Here is a 17075-nt window from a genome sequence, read left to right on the forward strand (position 1 = left end):
TGCTCTCTGAGAGCACTCGTCAGCAACTCGGTATAAGGGAACTGTGGGACGGCATTTCAAACTCCTTACGTACAGCTGCAACCGAAACCATTGGTTTTCGGAAAGTGCAAAAGAACAGCTGGTACGACGAGGAGTGCCGTGTCGCAGCGGAGAGAAAACAGGCTGCCTACCTCGCAACGCTACGATCGACCACTACACGTGCGGGATGGGATAGATACCGAGAGTTGAAGAGGGAAGCGAGACGCATTTGTAGACAGAAGAAGAAAGAGGCCGAAATGCGTGAGTATGAAGAGCTTGATAAGCTGGCCGACAGGAGTAATGCTCGAAAATTCTACGAAAAAATGAGGCGGCTTACAGAAGGTTTCAAGACCGGAGCATACTCTTGTAGAACCCCCAAAGGTGATCTAGTGACCGATGCCCAGAGCATACTTAAATTATGGAGGGAACACTTCTCCAGCCTGCTGAATGGCAGCGAACGCACAACGCCAGGAGAAGGCGAACCCGATTCCCCAATCGATGACGATGGAGCAGACGTCCCATTGCCCGACCATGAAGAAGTTCAAATAGCAATTACCCGCCTGAAGAACAACAAAGCGGCGGGGGCCGATGGATTGCCGGCTGAGATATTCAAACACGGCGGCGAAGAACTGATAAGGAGCATGCATCAGCTTCTTTGTAAAATATGGTCGGACGAAAGCATGCCCAACTACCGTGGGATTAGTCTCCTCAACATCGCATATAAGGTTCTATCGAGCGTATTGTGTGAAGGATTAAAGCCCACCGTCAACAAACTGATTGGACCTTATCAGTGTGGCTTCAGACCTGGAAAATCAACAACCGACCAGATATTCACCATGTGCCAAATCTTAGAAAAGACCCGTGAAAGAAGAATCGACACACCACCTCTCCGTCGATTTCAAAGCTGCTTTCGACAGCACGAAAAGGAGTTGCCTTTATGCCGCGATGTCTGAATTTGGTATCCCTGCAAAACTGATACGGCTGTGTAAGCTGACGTTGAGCAACACCAAAAGCTCCGTTAGAATCGGGAAGACCTCTCCGAGCCGTTCGATACCAAACGAGGTTTCAGACAAGGCGATCCCCTATCGTGTGACTTTTTCAACCTGCTTCTGGAGAAAATAGTTCGAGCTGCAGATCTTAATAGAGAAGGTACCATCTTTTATAAGAGTGTACAGCTGCTGGCGTATGCCGATGATATTGATATAATCGGCCTTAACACCCTCGCTTTAGTTCTGCTTTCTCCAGACTGGACAAGGAAGCAAAACAAATGGGTCTGGCTGTGAACGAGGGCAAAACGAAATATCTCCTGTCATCAAACAAACAGTCGTCGCACTCGCGACTTGGAACTCACGTCACTGTTGACAGTCATAACTTTGAAGTCGTAGATAATTTCGTCTATCTTGGAACCTGCGTAAACACCACCAACAATGTCAGCCTGGAAATCCAACGCAGGATTGCTCTTGCCAAGAGGTGCTACTTTGGACTGAGTAGGCTATTGAGAAAAAAAGTCCTCTCTCGACGAACAAAAACCAAACTCTATAAGTCGCTCATAATTCCCGTCCTGCTATATGGTGCAGAGGCTTGGACGATGTCAACAACTGATGAGTCGACGTTGCGAGTTTTCTAGAGAAAAGTTCTGCGAAAGATTTATGGTCCTTTGCGCGTTTGCCACGGCGAATATCGCATTCGATGGAACGATGAGCTGTACGAGATATATGACGACATTGACATAGTTCAGCGAATTAAAAGACAGCGGCTACGCTGGCTAGGTCATGTTGTCCGAATGGACGGAAACACTCCAGCTCTGAAAGTATTCGACGCTGTACCCGCGGGGGGAAGCAGAGGAAGAGGAAGACCTCCACTCCGTTGGAAGGGCCAGGTGGAGAAGGACCTGGCTACGCTTGGAATATCCAATTGGCGCCACGTAGCGAAAAGAAGAAACGACTGGCGCGCTGTTGTTAACTCGGCCATAATCGCGTTAGCGGTGTCTACGCCAATTAAGAAGAAGAGGGATAAAATCACGTAAAAAATTAAAACTTGTGTTATTTTCAAACCTTTTAAAACATAATTATATGTATAACAGGTAATATATCGTATATAAATGTGCATAAGTACAACCACCTCTTTTTTTACACGGTAGATACGTTCCTCAGAAAACCGTGAAATCGATTATTTTACGAGAAAACGCGATTCTCGAGTAGAATCGGAATCGAGTTTACTATCCCTACTGGCAGCCATCGCGTGCACATATATAGATAATAACCTCCGCACAATAACCACCACAAAAAAAATGATTTTTTTTTCTATGTAATTTATATGGAAAGTAGAAAATTTGAAACAGGCACCTCTTAATATCAATATTAAGAACTCATCTTTTGAGTGACTTTTTTCACATTTTCGAAAGTTTTTAGCCTGTTTTTCAGTTGAAAAAAAAGGTCGCCTCAGAATGACACACCCTAGTATACATGTATGATGTGAAGTTGGTGCGGTTGCTTCTCCTCTGCACTACTCCTCTGATACTTTTCGTACTGTATTTGTTTAATGTATTTTTTTAAATTCACTTTTTTTAATTTTTTAGCATTGGAACTCGTGGGTGAAAACTATAGATCGTTTGTGACTGTAATGACATGTACTTTTTATACATCCGGCATAATGTTATTGTCATTAATTACTTACCTGGAACGCGAATGGGTGAAACTTTCTTTGTACACTTCCGTACCGTTTACTTTATATTTTTTATACATTTTTATTATGCCGGAATCTCCTCGATGGTTATTAATGCGAGGTCGCTTAGAAGAAGCACTTAAAGTCTTAGAAAACATGGCAAAAGTTAACGGCCGAAAATTACCAAACAAAATCAAGACTAATTTGGAAGCGAAAATAGCTAAAAAAAAAGATTCGAATAAGACTACCGCCAATGTGGGAGTAATTGACTTATTCAGGTAATTATTATTAAATATACTAAAAAAGAATTAATAATAATATGCGCAAATAATATAATTGTTTTCATAATGAACTCCATGTAAATAACGTTATGTGAACATTTTGAACTTTATTTATAGATTAATACATTTTTTTTATTATGTTGTTATAGCATATCCATCGAAATAATAAAAGTTACATGGCCATTGATTTTCTGATGTCCCTCTACAAGTTGCTTTGTGTTGCTAATGAGCGGAAACGTACCATTGCCACACTCACAGAATGACCTTAATTTGAAAAACAAAATTACCTGTTTTAGCACAGTAACTAAATTTGGCTTTATAAAAGGGAATACCTATGGTGTAAAATAAAATAATCAAGTAAGGAAGGGATACGTTTAACCGAATAATTGCAACTTTCAGGACCAATGGCGGGGAAATACCTTCCGGTGCTGGCAAAACTTTATTTAGAAAAATGGTGCCAGAGAATTATTGAACGAAATCCTGAATAAATTACAATTTAATTAGGTATCTTCTTGATTTATTTTGAGTCATAGACTGACTTAGTTTTATTGTCATCTTTTACTTCGCGTCGGTTAAAATCATCTTCGAATGAGACATATACATATATATGATATAAGTTAAACCGAAGAGGATAATTGTAATAAGTTGAGTTGATGTGGAAAAAGTTAACCAGGGAGAGACTTAAATGATTTTTGCACACGAAATATACGAGGTCTAATCAAAAAGTATAGTAAATTTTCATTTGTTTAAAAAAATATATAATTATTCATCAATTTTGGTTTATTCTCCTTCAAAGTAGTCCCTCACATATAATACACTTAAGCCAACATTTTTTCCTATCCTCAAAGCAGTTCTGATATGCACTATTTGCCGTGCCCTTAAGCTCTCGCAGCAATGTGTTTTTTTTTTACCCTGGCTATCCTGAGCTCTTCCATTGAGACGACTGAACTTTGTTTTCGATGTAATAACTGCATATCCATGATTCTTCACCATTTATGGCCCTTTTAAAGAAATATATATCACTCTTAGCGGCATTCAATTAGTATCATTTGTAAACATTTTTTTGGCTCAGAGTACCCTCACCGTATGCCACTGTCAACATTTCAATCGTTTTTGAGCACTTAATTTTATTTTTCACACACAACTGATTACAAATTCTTTGATCCATTTCTCTCTACACCAGGAAATCGCCGAACACACAAAGCAGGTATAATTTTATACCTCTCACAAACAAAATACTTGCAAATATGCTATATGGCTGAAACTGTGAACATATTTATTTTTATTTATTTATTTACAATAATTCATATAACAAAAAGGGTTTTATTATATAAATACATAAACGCAGCACTGGCTACGAGGCCTTCAGCCGTCTTGTAATTATAACTAGGTGAAAAAATTCTAATTACTAAGGGTTAGTAAAGATGTAAGTTGCTTAAATATATTTTAACAAATCGCTGGTTTTTAAGAATCTATATACAATCATCACGTTTTTTTCTGAAGGTTCACTTAGTAGTTTTATGAGATCAATGTTGCCAGAGTTGTGGGCTGTTGGGTGAAGCATCGGACAGAGTGTGAGTAAGTGTTTGATAGTAGCGGTGTCATCGCAAAGGGGGAAATGGATGGGCTTTTCCCCGATAGTAAGTGGGCGTGTGTTATGATAGTGTGTCCAATCCTTAATCGAGTATATGTCTTCATTGCGCTAGTTGGAACTGTTGACGAGTAGATTATACGATTTCTGGCTGGGTTTATGACCGCGCAGTGATGTTTAAATGTTTTCCATTCGCTTGCGTTTTTTTATGCCTTTTGTGCTTAATAAGGTTAAGAATGTCTTGCTTGGATGAGACGTAGTATGTTAAGGCAGGAGTCTGGCTACATTTTTCGCAGCGAGGTCTGCAAAGTGGTTGCCTGTAATACCAGCATGATCCACATTACTTGGATTTTCTGAGGGGCACCAATGACCGCGTCTCTGATAACTTCTATTATGGGATTGCGATTGGAAGGAGACGTTATTACAGACATACACGATTTGCTGTCTGTACAGATGACGAACTTTCCTTTAGTCTTTTTTGCGTAATTAACTGCATGAAGGATCCTTCAGCGCTAAATACAGAGGTCGTTGAGGGAAGAAGCCAATTGCAAATAATTTCTCCTGTGGCAGTGACAACTGCTAACGAAGTGGAATCGATGGACTTGGAGCCATCCGTAAACAATAACTTCCAGTCATTATTTGTGTAATTAGATTCCAGTTCAGCAAAGGTTTGTTGAAAGACTTCGTTTGGTGTGTTTTGCTTGGACAAAAACATAAGCTTATTCTGTAGTATTTTATCATTGATCAGACAGGGAGGATGTCGAGTGGTGAATTTGCATGTTGCGTTACGTAAAATATTATTTTCTGCAGCGAAACTTAAGCATCTCGAAATAGCCGATTGTATTCTTGGAATTTTTCTTTTTTTCGTGGCATGCGTGATAGTTGTATTTAGTAATGGGTTGGTGTTCTCAGCCGTTTTCGCAAGAATTTGAAGCGAGTGAAGAATCTATAATATTATTCTGAATAGTTGGTAAACCAGATTCAGCCATTATCGTTTTTATTGGCGAGGTTGGAAAGGCCCGGAGACTTCGCCGTATTGCGCAATGGTAAGGTGCATTTAAAAGGTTGATACTGCTTTTGGAGCAATTGCCATAGATGGGGAGCCCATAATCTATTTTGGAAGTTAGCAAAGCTCTGACAACATTGACTAGTATGTTCGGATGAATAAATGAATGCTTAGACGAGAGATATTTAACAATATTTAATCGTGACATTAACGAGTTTCTGACATATTTACAGTGACCATTAAAATTATAATTAGAGTCAAAAATTAATCCTAGTATTTTCAGCTGTGTTTTACATTCGATGTTAGTTTGGTTGTGGGTTAGTGAAATACCGTTGCAATTTTGCTTCCTACATACATGAAGGATATGTGTTTTGTCTAAGGAAAGTGAAGCACCAGACTCCAGTGACCAAGTCTCAATTCTGGCGAGTATATTAGTAAATAAGGATTGAGCTAAATTAACGTCAGAGACTTTTGTGTAGATTAGGACATCGTCAGCATAGATCTGGTGCTCAACTCCTTTGTAATTTTTTATCATCCTACTAATATCATTGAAAGCAATGATAAAATGGAGGGATGAAAGAGGTGAGCCTTGCGGCGTACCATTAGAAAGCGGGAGTGTTGAAGAAAGAAAACCATTTACGTTGACTTTGAGTTTTCTGTTTGTGAGAAAGTTAGTAATAAAACGTATCGTTTCGCTGAGCACACCACACCAAGCGGTTAGCCACGATCTTTTCCAAAATTTTGCCCATACATGGAAGGAGAAAAATCGGCCTATAGTTAGAGAGTTCATCGGAGGATTTGTGTGGTGTAAGTATTGGTATGACACAGGGCGTTTTCCAAAATTGGGGGTAGACACCAGTATTGAAAATTTTGTTATAAAGCTTTACCAATCGGAGCTTGAGGCTTTTTGGCATATGTCTGATAATTGGATAAGAAATTTTATCTTGCCCCGGGGACTTACCCTTAACGGTAAATGCAACGAACTCGAATTCAGACAGTGAAATGCTGGTTTCTATTTGTTTAGCAGAAAAAGAAAGAGGGGAGACAGAGTAGGAAGTGTCGGACAGTGGCGTGGTTTTAGAGGTTTGAAACTGTGTGCTGAATGAAATATCTGAGCTTGTTTCAGAATAGTGGTTTTCAAATAACTCGGAAATATCGGATGGATTGGTTACCAAACCTGTTGGCCCCTTTACGCATTGAATGGTTAGATTTCTAGGCACTCCAGAAAGTTTTTTTAAAGCGTTCCATATTAATTTTGCTTGTGAAATCCTGAAAACATTTACGCTTGGCCTGTTTCGCGGAACGACGGAAAAGAGCATTGGCTTTCCTGAAAGATATTAAGTTGACTAGTGATCGAGCGCGTTTGTATTCATACCAAGCTGTCTGTTTTTTTGCCCGCAATTCAGCGATTTCCTTATTCCACCAAGGAACACTCTTTGAACTTGCTGTTGGCTTTGTATGAGGAATGCTAACATTCGCTGCTGAACGGATAATTTTTGTTAACCTCGCACTTTCTTGGTTAGGGTTGTCAGATATTGGGGTATTATTGCCATTTATCTCGCAATGTGTCTGAAACTTCTCCCAATCAGCGTAATCAGTTTTGAATACCTTATTTATTTTGTGGTTTTTAGTTGTTGAACCTAGGTGCAATTTTAGTACAATGGGGAAGTGATCGCTTTCATGCAGGTGATCGAGTATACTCCATTCGCACTCTGTGGCAAGTGTGTCGGTGCACATTGTAAGATCTACATGGGAAAAAGTGGAGTGAGTGGAAAAGTGTGTCGCGGATCCGTTATTCAAACATATTAAGTTAGAGGAAAGTAAAGCGTCTTCAATGCATTTGCCCCTCTTGTTGGCTATTGGAGAGCCCATAGTGGACTCCATGCATTAAAATCACCAGCGAAAATTAAAGGAGTAGAAGCTTGGTTGATTAATTGCAGGATGTCTGTACTGGTAAAATGTTCATCTGGTGCAATATAGGTGCAGATAATGGTGATTTTTTTAACTAAGATAATTTCGATCGACATAGCCAGCAAGTTGGATTGAATGGCATTAATTTTGTGTGGAATATCTCTTCTTATGAGAATCGCAATACCTCTTTTACCTGTGCTAATGTGTGGAAGATTGTGAAACATGCCAATGTACTGCTTAGGAGTAAAAGCCGACAAGTTGAAAGAGATGTGAGTTTCATTTAAGAGTATAATAGCTGGGAAATGATCTTGTATTAATAGTTGAAGCTCATTGTAATTATTAGTGTAGCCGTTTAAATTCCATTGCAATAATGGATTCATAAGATCTATGTAGGAAAAAAAGAAACAGGGAAACAGAAGAGAGCTAGAATATCAACTCGTATGAGCAGTCAGTTGAAGCTGAGTGTCACCAATTGAGTACTAGTTCAAAAGAGAGTAAAGGCTAAGCGTATTTATTCAGAGTCAATTTCTATTTGTTCAGTATGTTGAGTAGAGTATTGATTATCGTTGGAGTTGCTTGTTGTTGGAAAGAGATTTTCGTGATTAGGTGGATTAGACTGCACGGTAGTGTTGGTAGTAGTGTTGTTGAAGTCAGTATATTTATTAAGCGAGTTTAAGGAGTTGTTTAAGTTAGAAATGAGAGAGGCTGTTGTTGGACTGAAAAGTTTTGGATTTAAGAAAGAGGTTTGTTGGGTACAGTTGTCGCTGATATTTTTAGCTGAATGTGAGACGTTGTTGTAGTCTGAACTGATCGATGCAGACTTGTTGATGGAAATATGTTTGTTGTTGGCGTTTGATGAGTGATTTTTTCTAGTTAAAGAGTTTATTGATGAGTTGGGAGCAGAGGTGACCTCTGCGTTTTGTTTTGATGTACTAGGCAAGTCATTGTCGGCAATTCTATGAGTATTTTTAGATTTTGTGAAATTGTTGATGGCTGAAATTTTTGTTGGTGTGTTGGATACAGAGGATACCTCTTTTGTAGGTTGAAGCACATGTGCAAAGCTAGCAGTGAGGGAAGGGAGAGAAGTATTTGCTCTATACTTTTTTGAAGGGCTTCGTGCATACTGCACTTTTCTAGTGTCTTTATTTTTAAAATTTCTTTGGTTTGCATATACTTTGGACACTTATAGTCCGAAGAACGATGCTCGCCAGAACAATTCGCACACATAACTCGGATGCAGTCATTATCGTGTAGAGAACGTGAAATTGCAAATTTCGCATGTTGGGGAACCCTTACAATGTTTTTGCGTATGACCCAATTTTTTGGTATGACCTGCAGCGCATTGGATTAGGCACGTATGGTCGCACAGAAGTCATCCTCCATGCGATGTTTATTTTGTTTGGAAGGGAATAATTGGCGGTGGGTCAGGAAAAGCATCTTGCAGTTTTTGATACGATTTTTTACGTTTTGGTTGGGGACCTTGGGCCAGCCCAGCAAACCTGTTGTCCCCGAACTGGAAGCCCGCCGGGGGCATAGTGGAAAAATTATAATACACTGATAGTAGTGATAGTATTGGATTATATTTCTCACTTAAAATAAGTATTAATCGCGTTATTTAAGTAAGCAGACCGTAGTGCAAAAAAAAAGAACACCAAAAGAGAGCTATATGAATAGCTATAAACTCAGAGAAATACGCTAACTCAACTGCTCAGTACGAGGTTTAGTCGGTGACTACTGTGAACATAAGTTCGAGACTTCTGATTTAAAAGTGTTCAAGGTGTACGGACGTGTTTTTGAATTCTCTCCGTGGTGCTGAGTTTTGCAAAATGTAAGCAGACAATATTCCATAAACAACAATATTAAATAAAAACAAGCAAACAATTAAAAAACAGTGCACAAAAACTAGTAATAATAAACATTAACAAATAGTGCACAAAACAAATATATAAAAACAAAAAAACAAAACTAACAATAATGAGTGCTTCGCAGCCTCACCCGCAAAACCGTGGGCATTCCTTAAAAGCATACTTCAGCTTTGTCGGGCCAACAAAAGCAACTCCTGGCAAAAACAAATATAACGGCGATGATGAGTCATCGCAGCGATCAGATGAAAGGGAGACTAAGCAAGCGCAGTCAGCAGAAGCAGCAGTAAACAGCAATCGGGCTACAACAAATCCACTGACAGCAGCCACTATGCAGGTACCAGCAAGCACCCGGACAGCGAAGGAAAATACAATGCAAGGGGAGAATGTACCAAGCAAAAAAGGGCAATCAGTTCAGACTGGTATTGATCGCTACATTAATGTAAAAAGGAAATTAAAACAGCAATCAATACCAAAATATTTCAAGCTGGCACGCCGAACAGTAAAAAACCAGAAAATTAATGGTAACAGATTTGCCTTATTAAGCAAAGAGCCTAACGACGAAGCAAAGGGCACCACCACGGTCGTGAATGCCAAACCCCCTCCAATCTATGTGCGTGAACTTAGCTCAAATGCGCTTGTGTCCAAAATGAGCAATATAACAGACACAAACAATTATCACATACCCTTGAAAAAAGGTAACATAGATGAAACAAAAATTCAAACATACACTGAAAAAAGTTTCAATATCCAATAATAACAAGAACTACTACTCTTACCAACTGAAGAGCTCAAAAAGCCTAGTTGTTGTCATAAAAGGTATAGAGTCTTCGGTAGACTCTAAAGACGTTAAAGAAGCACTAGAAGAAGGTGGTTTAAGAATTAAATCAGTAATAAATATTTTTAACAAGAACTAAGTCCCACAACCAATGTTCAAAATAGAATTGATTCTATTCAATTAAAGAAAAATGAGATACACCCGATTTACAATTTATAATATCTTCTCCATTGCAGAATCACCGTTCAGGAACCACACAAGAGAAATGGTCCAGTACAATGTACAAACTGCCAAGAGTAGGAACACACGAAAGCATATTATACTCTACGAAGTGTCTGTGTAGTGTGTGGTTATCTACATCCTACTTCAAAATGTACTCTTAAAAAAGAGGAACTACAGGGGCTGCCCTGTATACAAAGATTTGAAATCGAAGTTGTCTCAGGGCATCCAAGCTTTGGACTATGGAAATTAATTTTGCTAACAGGAGAGCACCATTCAGTTCAAGCCGTGGCAGACTGAGTGGTGCTCTTCTGTTAGCAAAATTGATTTCAATAGTTCAATTCCATCTGAAATTAACCGATCACAAAACGTATCTTTGGTCAGACTCAGAGATAGTTTTAGCGTGGTTAGAAAAACCACCCTATTGCTGGAAGACCTATGTATCCAACCGAATATCCCAAATTTTAGACTTAGTTGGCCCAGAAAAATGGCAAAATGTTGCAAGTGCGGATAACCCAGCGGATCTTGGAACAAGAGGTTGCAATCCACTTCACCTCACCAGCACGGCACTCTGGTGAAATGGTCCAACATGGCTAACAGAATCACAAGAATTCTGGCCAAAGTCTCCCGGAAAGTCGGAAAATTTAAAATTTTCATATCACTCCAGAACAGGATGACATTCTCCACCGATTTTCCTCATTTGCTAGAGCACTAAGAGTAGTCGCTTACATGCACAAATTCATTGAAAGACTTAAACTAAAAATGAAAGGAGCACCAAATGATCCTTGCGTACAACTAACGGATTCCGACTTGCAACATGCCAAGATCAGTCTAATATTATATACACAAATTCGCTATTTCAGCAGCGAGAAATCAAAGTTGCTCGAAAAGCGACCTCTCGAAAAGGGAAGCTCACTTCTCGTCTTAAATCCATTCTTGGATTCTAAGGGATTAATAAGGGCGAATGGAAGATTGGCGAACTCCAGCCTTAGCTATAACGAACGACATCCCATCATTATTCCAGAGAAACCCCGTTTTACTTACCTATTTCTATCATATCTGCACCAGCTCACACTGCATGGTGAGCATCGCTTAATGCAACAAATGGTCCGTCAAGAATTTTATATACCGCGACTAAAGCCACAAATCAAAAGGACGATTTTCATGTGTAAACCATGTACCATGTACAAACACAAAATGCGTACGCAGATCATGGCAGCTTTACCACCTGAACGCTGCAACTATGCTCTACCCTTTACCATCACTGGGGTTGATCTTGCTGGACCTTTCCAGATAAAGGCCTCCATGTTAAGGTCTTCTTCATTTAAAAAAGGGTATGTGGCTGTCTTTGTATGTTTTACGACAAAGGCAGTACACCTCGAGCTTTGTTCAGATCTGACTACTGCGGCTTTTCTTGCAGCATTTGCACGCTTTGTCGGACGACGCGGATTTCCATCAAAAATAATGAGCGATAATGGGAAAAACTTTGTCGGAGCCCAAAGAGCAACAGAGAAGGAGTTTATAAACTTCATGAAAGAAGTCTCCCCTGAAATAGTTAACAAATACGCACCCCATGGGATCGATTGGCAATTTATACGTCCATGTTCTCCACACATGGGCGGACTTTGGGAATCAGCAGTAAAAAGCTTTAAGTCCCATTTAAAGAAAACGGCTGGTAATCATAAATTCAATTATGAGGAGTTTACTACACTACTCACTCGTATTGAAGCCGTATTAAATTCAAGACCTATATCACCACTCTCGCAAGATCCCTCCGATTTCACAGCTCTTACACCAGGTCATTTCCTCAGAGGAGCTCCTCTTCTCGCCATACCTGAGACAGAAGGAGATTCACTAACTTTAATAAATCGATGGGAAAGAATCAAGATTCTCCATCACGAATTCAGCCACAGATGGAAGGAAGACTATCTCAAAGATCTCCATAAGAGATATCGATGGAAAACGGCCCAGAAGGAAGCCAAGGCAGGACAATGCGTAATCATACAGGACAAATGCCTTCCTCCAACAGAATGGCGACTAGGCCGCATTGAAAAGGTTCATCGAGGAGCAGATGGTCACATAAGAGTAGTCGATGTGCGAACACAAACCGGCATATTAACTCGACCAGTTACCAAACTGTGTTTTCTTCCAAACGGCGAAGAGCAACTTCAGCCAAAATCGCAAAATAACTCGCAAAATTAATCGAAAAATAATACCTAAAACAATTCCGCTAATTCAAAAATAACCCGATTTATAATCCGTACATAAAAATAAATTCAAACAAGCGCGTTGGAGATCAACTTATTATACATATACATTTGTATAGATATGTAGCTACAACAACTACATCATAACATTATAAATAAAATCAATTTAATGCAATCTTATATTCCCATAGAAATGGACGTAGAGGAGACCCAAGCCACCTCCCACACTGTAAGGTCCGAAAACGCTGCACCCAAAGCGTCGGCTGCACCCGTTGCCGCTCCACGGACCAATGTTATGCGCCCACCGCCATCCGCCGCAACAATCAGGGGAATCAGAGAAGAGCAGCTAGTGGAGCCGCAGGGGCATCCATGTTGCAGCCTGTGCCATCGCCCACACGCCCTGAAACGATGCACCATCTTTAAGAGCATGAAGCCCGCTCAACGACAACAGATTGCAAGAGCCCATGGGCATTGCATGACCTGCCTGGCAGATGACCACGCCACCATAGAGTGCTGGGCCGACGGCGCCTGTCAATATTGCCAGAGGCCCCATCACACTCTATTTCATCGGTTTCCCCGCCGAGCAAATCCGTCGGAAAGTAGCACCAACACCCGTACCAGACCTAGCAGCGATCCTATTCGGCGCCGACGACGCACCCAACCAATCACCACACGTACACGGCCATCTCCGCCACGCCACGCTCATCGCCAACAACAACGACGCTCAACAGGGTTGAGCGCTGTACTCAGTACACTACAACAGCTGCAACGGCTCCTAGCCGATTAATTCGCCCAGGGGGGCCGGGATGTTCACATGAGCTATGAGCGTTCTGCAGCATCCCACATCACATCACCACACATCACATCACGTCACAACACCTCATCACACAACAGCTCACAGCATACCCCAATACACACACACGCATCAAACACCGATCATTACTACAACACTACAACACAACAACCATACGATTATTAACGAGACGACTCGTAATGTCAGCTAATATTCACCACCCAAACCATCAAAAGGGATAGCTCCGACCGGGATTCCCTCTTATTCGTTCCATCCGTGAAGAAAGACCGTCGACCCGCAAGTATTCATCCCGCAACCTCCGCACTTTTTCGATTTGTGACTTCCCGCCAAGTGACGTAGTGACGTGTGTCCCGGATTTCGCCGCAGTGGCAGTGTGAAAACCCATACAACAAAATCATACAATTGTTATATTAATACAAAAAAAGAATACATACAAGTGTATATTCAGTTAGTGAAATAAACGAAATAAATTTTGAATACAGATTATTTTGTACTCAACATTAATGTGGCTACTCACGTATTTTTTATATTTTAGCCAATTCTTTTTATAAAAAGTCAAACCTACTTTCGGATTAACAAATATGGGTTGTTCACATAACTTTGTTAGTACAGGAGAGTGATCAGAAGATAGATCAGTACTTGTATCAGCTGTTATAAGCGATTTATCTATATTTTTGATTACAGCAAAATCAATTAAATCTGGTATTTTTTTACGATCACTAGGCCAATATGTCGGCTTACCAGGAGATATTATGTCAAGGTTATTGTGCCTACATATTTATAATAGTGTGATACAGCTGTCGTCCTTTCGGATTAATTAGCCGTGAGCCCCAATACGTGTGCTTTGCATTGTAATCTCCACCTGCTATAAATCTATGGCCTAGTGTTCCAAAAAAGTCTTTGAATTGGATGTCTGTAATTTTAAACCGAGGTGGGCAGTATATGGCCGTCAGATTTAAGTCCCCGCAGCGATTTTTAATAGTTATTGTTGTAACTTGTAATTGCGCGGTGGCATAAGATTCTGATGTGTGGTGATTTAACCGTTTTCTAACCAACACTGCTGTTCCTCCATGTGCCTTTCCATCTGGGTGGTTTGTAACATAGAGTCTAAATCCCGGTATAAAGAAATTGTTTTTGTTCGTAAGATGAGTTTCTGACAATAACATTACATCGATACTTTTTTCATCCAGAAATCTAATGAGTTCCAATTTATGTTGGTTAACACCGTTAGCATTCCATAAACAAATGTTCAGTACACTGATTTTTTACCTAAAAAAGTTTGCTACATTTGGTTGTGTGATTAGATTATTTCTTGAATTATATTTTGCATTGAAGGCATAAATTGTGTAATACATTGAGTAAGGTATAAAATCATAGCTTCAACGTTTCCATTTGGTTGGTTTTGGGGCAATTGCATTTGTGTAGTATTGCCTTTCACCACGTTTGCATTACTCCCTTGTGTAGCATTGTCTTTAAGATTTACTGGCTTTGAAATATGAACGGGGATTTTAATATGTTCATTAGATGGAATATTCATAATTTGGTTACGACGTGCTTGGATGCCCTGAGACAACTTCGATTTCAAATCTTTGTATACAGGGCAGCCCTTGTAGTTAGCAGTGTGATTTCCTCCACAATTGTCGCATTTTTTTTTTAAATCCTCTTTTTTAAGAGTACATTTTGAAGTAGGATGTAGATAACCACACACTACACAGACACTTCGTAGAGTACAATATGCTTTCGTGTGTTCCTACTCTTGGCAGTTTGTACATTGTACTGGACCATTTCTCTTGTGTGGTTCCTGAACGGTGATTCTGCAATGGAGAAGATATTATAAATTGTAAATCGGGTGTATCTCATTTTTCTTTAATTGAATAGAATCAATTCTATTTTGAACATTGATTTGTGGGACTTAGTTCTTGTTAAAAATATTTATTACTGATTTAATTCTTAAACCACCTTCTTCTAAAGTGCTTCTTTAACGTCTTTAGAGTCTACCGAAGACTCTATACCTTTATGACAACAACTAGGCTTTTTGAGCTCTTCAGTTGGTAAGAGTAGTAGTTCTTGTTATTATTGGATATTGAAACTTTTTTCAGTGTATGTTTGAATTTTTGTTTCATCTATGTTACCTTTTTTCAAGGGTATGTGATAATTGTTTGTGTCTGTTATATTGCTCATTTTGGACACAAGCGCATTTGAGCTAAGTTCACGCACATAGATTGGAGGGGGTTTGGCATTCACGACCGTGGTGGTGCCCTTTGCTTCGTCGTTAGGCTCTTTGCTTAATAAGGCAAATCTGTTACCATTAATTTTCTGGTTTTTTACTGTTCGGCGTGCCAGCTTGAAATATTTTGGTATTGATTGCTGTTTTAATTTCCTTTTTACATTAATGTAGCGATCAATACCAGTCTGAACTGATTGCCCTTTTTTGCTTGGTACATTCTCCCCTTGCATTGTATTTTCCTTCGCTGTCCGGGTGCTTGCTGGTACCTGCATAGTGGCTGCTGTCAGTGGATTTGTTGTAGCCCGATTGCTGTTTACTGCTGCTTCTGCTGACTGCGCTTGCTTAGTCTCCCTTTCATCTGATCGCTGCGATGACTCATCATCGCCGTTATATTGTTTTTGCCAGGAGTTGCTTTTGTTGGCCCGACAAAGCTGAAGTATGCTTTTAAGGAATGCCCACGGTTTTGCAGGTGAGGCTGCAGAAGCACTCTAAATTATTGTTAGTTTTGTTTTTTTGTTTTTATATATTTGTTTTGTGCACTATTTGTTAATGTTTATGTATTAATAGTTTTTGTGCACTGTTTTTTAATTGTTTGCTTGTTTTTATTTAATATTGTTGTTTATGGAATATTGTCTGCTTACATTTTGCAAAACTCAGCACCACGGAGAGAATTCAAAAACACGTCCGTACACCTTGAACACTTTTAAATCAGAAGTCTCGAACTTATGTTCACAGTAGTCACCGACTAAACCTCGTACTGAGCAGTTGAGTTAGCGTCTTTCTCGGAGTTTATACCTATTCATATAGCTCTCTTTTGGTGTCCTTTTTTTTTTTTGCACTACGGTCTGCTTACTTAAATAACGCGATTAATACTTATTTTAAGTGAGAAATATAATCCAATACTTATATCAGTGTATTATAATTTTTCCACTATGCCCCCGGCGGGCTTCCAGTTCGGGGACAACAGGTTTGCTGCGCTGGCCCAAGGTCCCCAACCAAAACGTAAAAAATCGTATCAAAAACTGCAAGATGCTTTTCCTGACTTACCGCCAGTTATTCCCTTCCAAACAAAATAAACATCGCATGGAGGATGACCTCTGTGCGACCATACGTGCCTAATCCAATGCGCTGCAGGTCATACCAAAAATTGGGTCATACGCAAAAACATTGTAAGGGTTCCCCAACATGCGAAATTTGCAATTTCCGTTCTCCACACGATAATGACTGCATCCGAGTTATGTGTGCGAATTGTTCTGGCGAGCATCGTTCTTCGGACTATAAGTGTCCAAAGTATATGCAAACCAAAGAAATTTTAAAAATAAAGACACTAGAAAAGTGCAGTATGCACGAAGCCCTTCAAAAAAGTATAGAGCAAATACTTCTCTCCCTTCCCTCACTGCTAGCTTTGCACATGTGCTTCAACCTACAAAAGAGGTATTCTCTGTATCCAACACACCAACAAAAATTTCAGCCATCAACAATTTCACAAAATCTAAA

At 39.7% G+C, this 17075-nt stretch overlaps 1 protein-coding gene across 1 annotated transcript in view; it reads left to right on the forward strand.

Moving 5' to 3' along the window:
* LOC120781817 (carcinine transporter-like) overlaps window positions 1-17075 on the forward strand; it is a 401142-nt gene that overhangs the window by 210864 nt on the left and 173203 nt on the right. The window contains exon 6 of the mRNA XM_040114037.1: window positions 2597-2960. Coding sequence (XP_039969971.1) covers window positions 2597-2960 — 364 coding nt within the window. The remainder of the gene's footprint in view (window positions 1-2596; window positions 2961-17075) is intronic.

Source organism: Bactrocera tryoni, unplaced genomic scaffold, assembly GCF_016617805.1.
Source record: "Bactrocera tryoni isolate S06 unplaced genomic scaffold, CSIRO_BtryS06_freeze2 scaffold_7, whole genome shotgun sequence".
Taxonomy (NCBI): Eukaryota; Metazoa; Arthropoda; class Insecta; order Diptera; family Tephritidae; genus Bactrocera; species Bactrocera tryoni.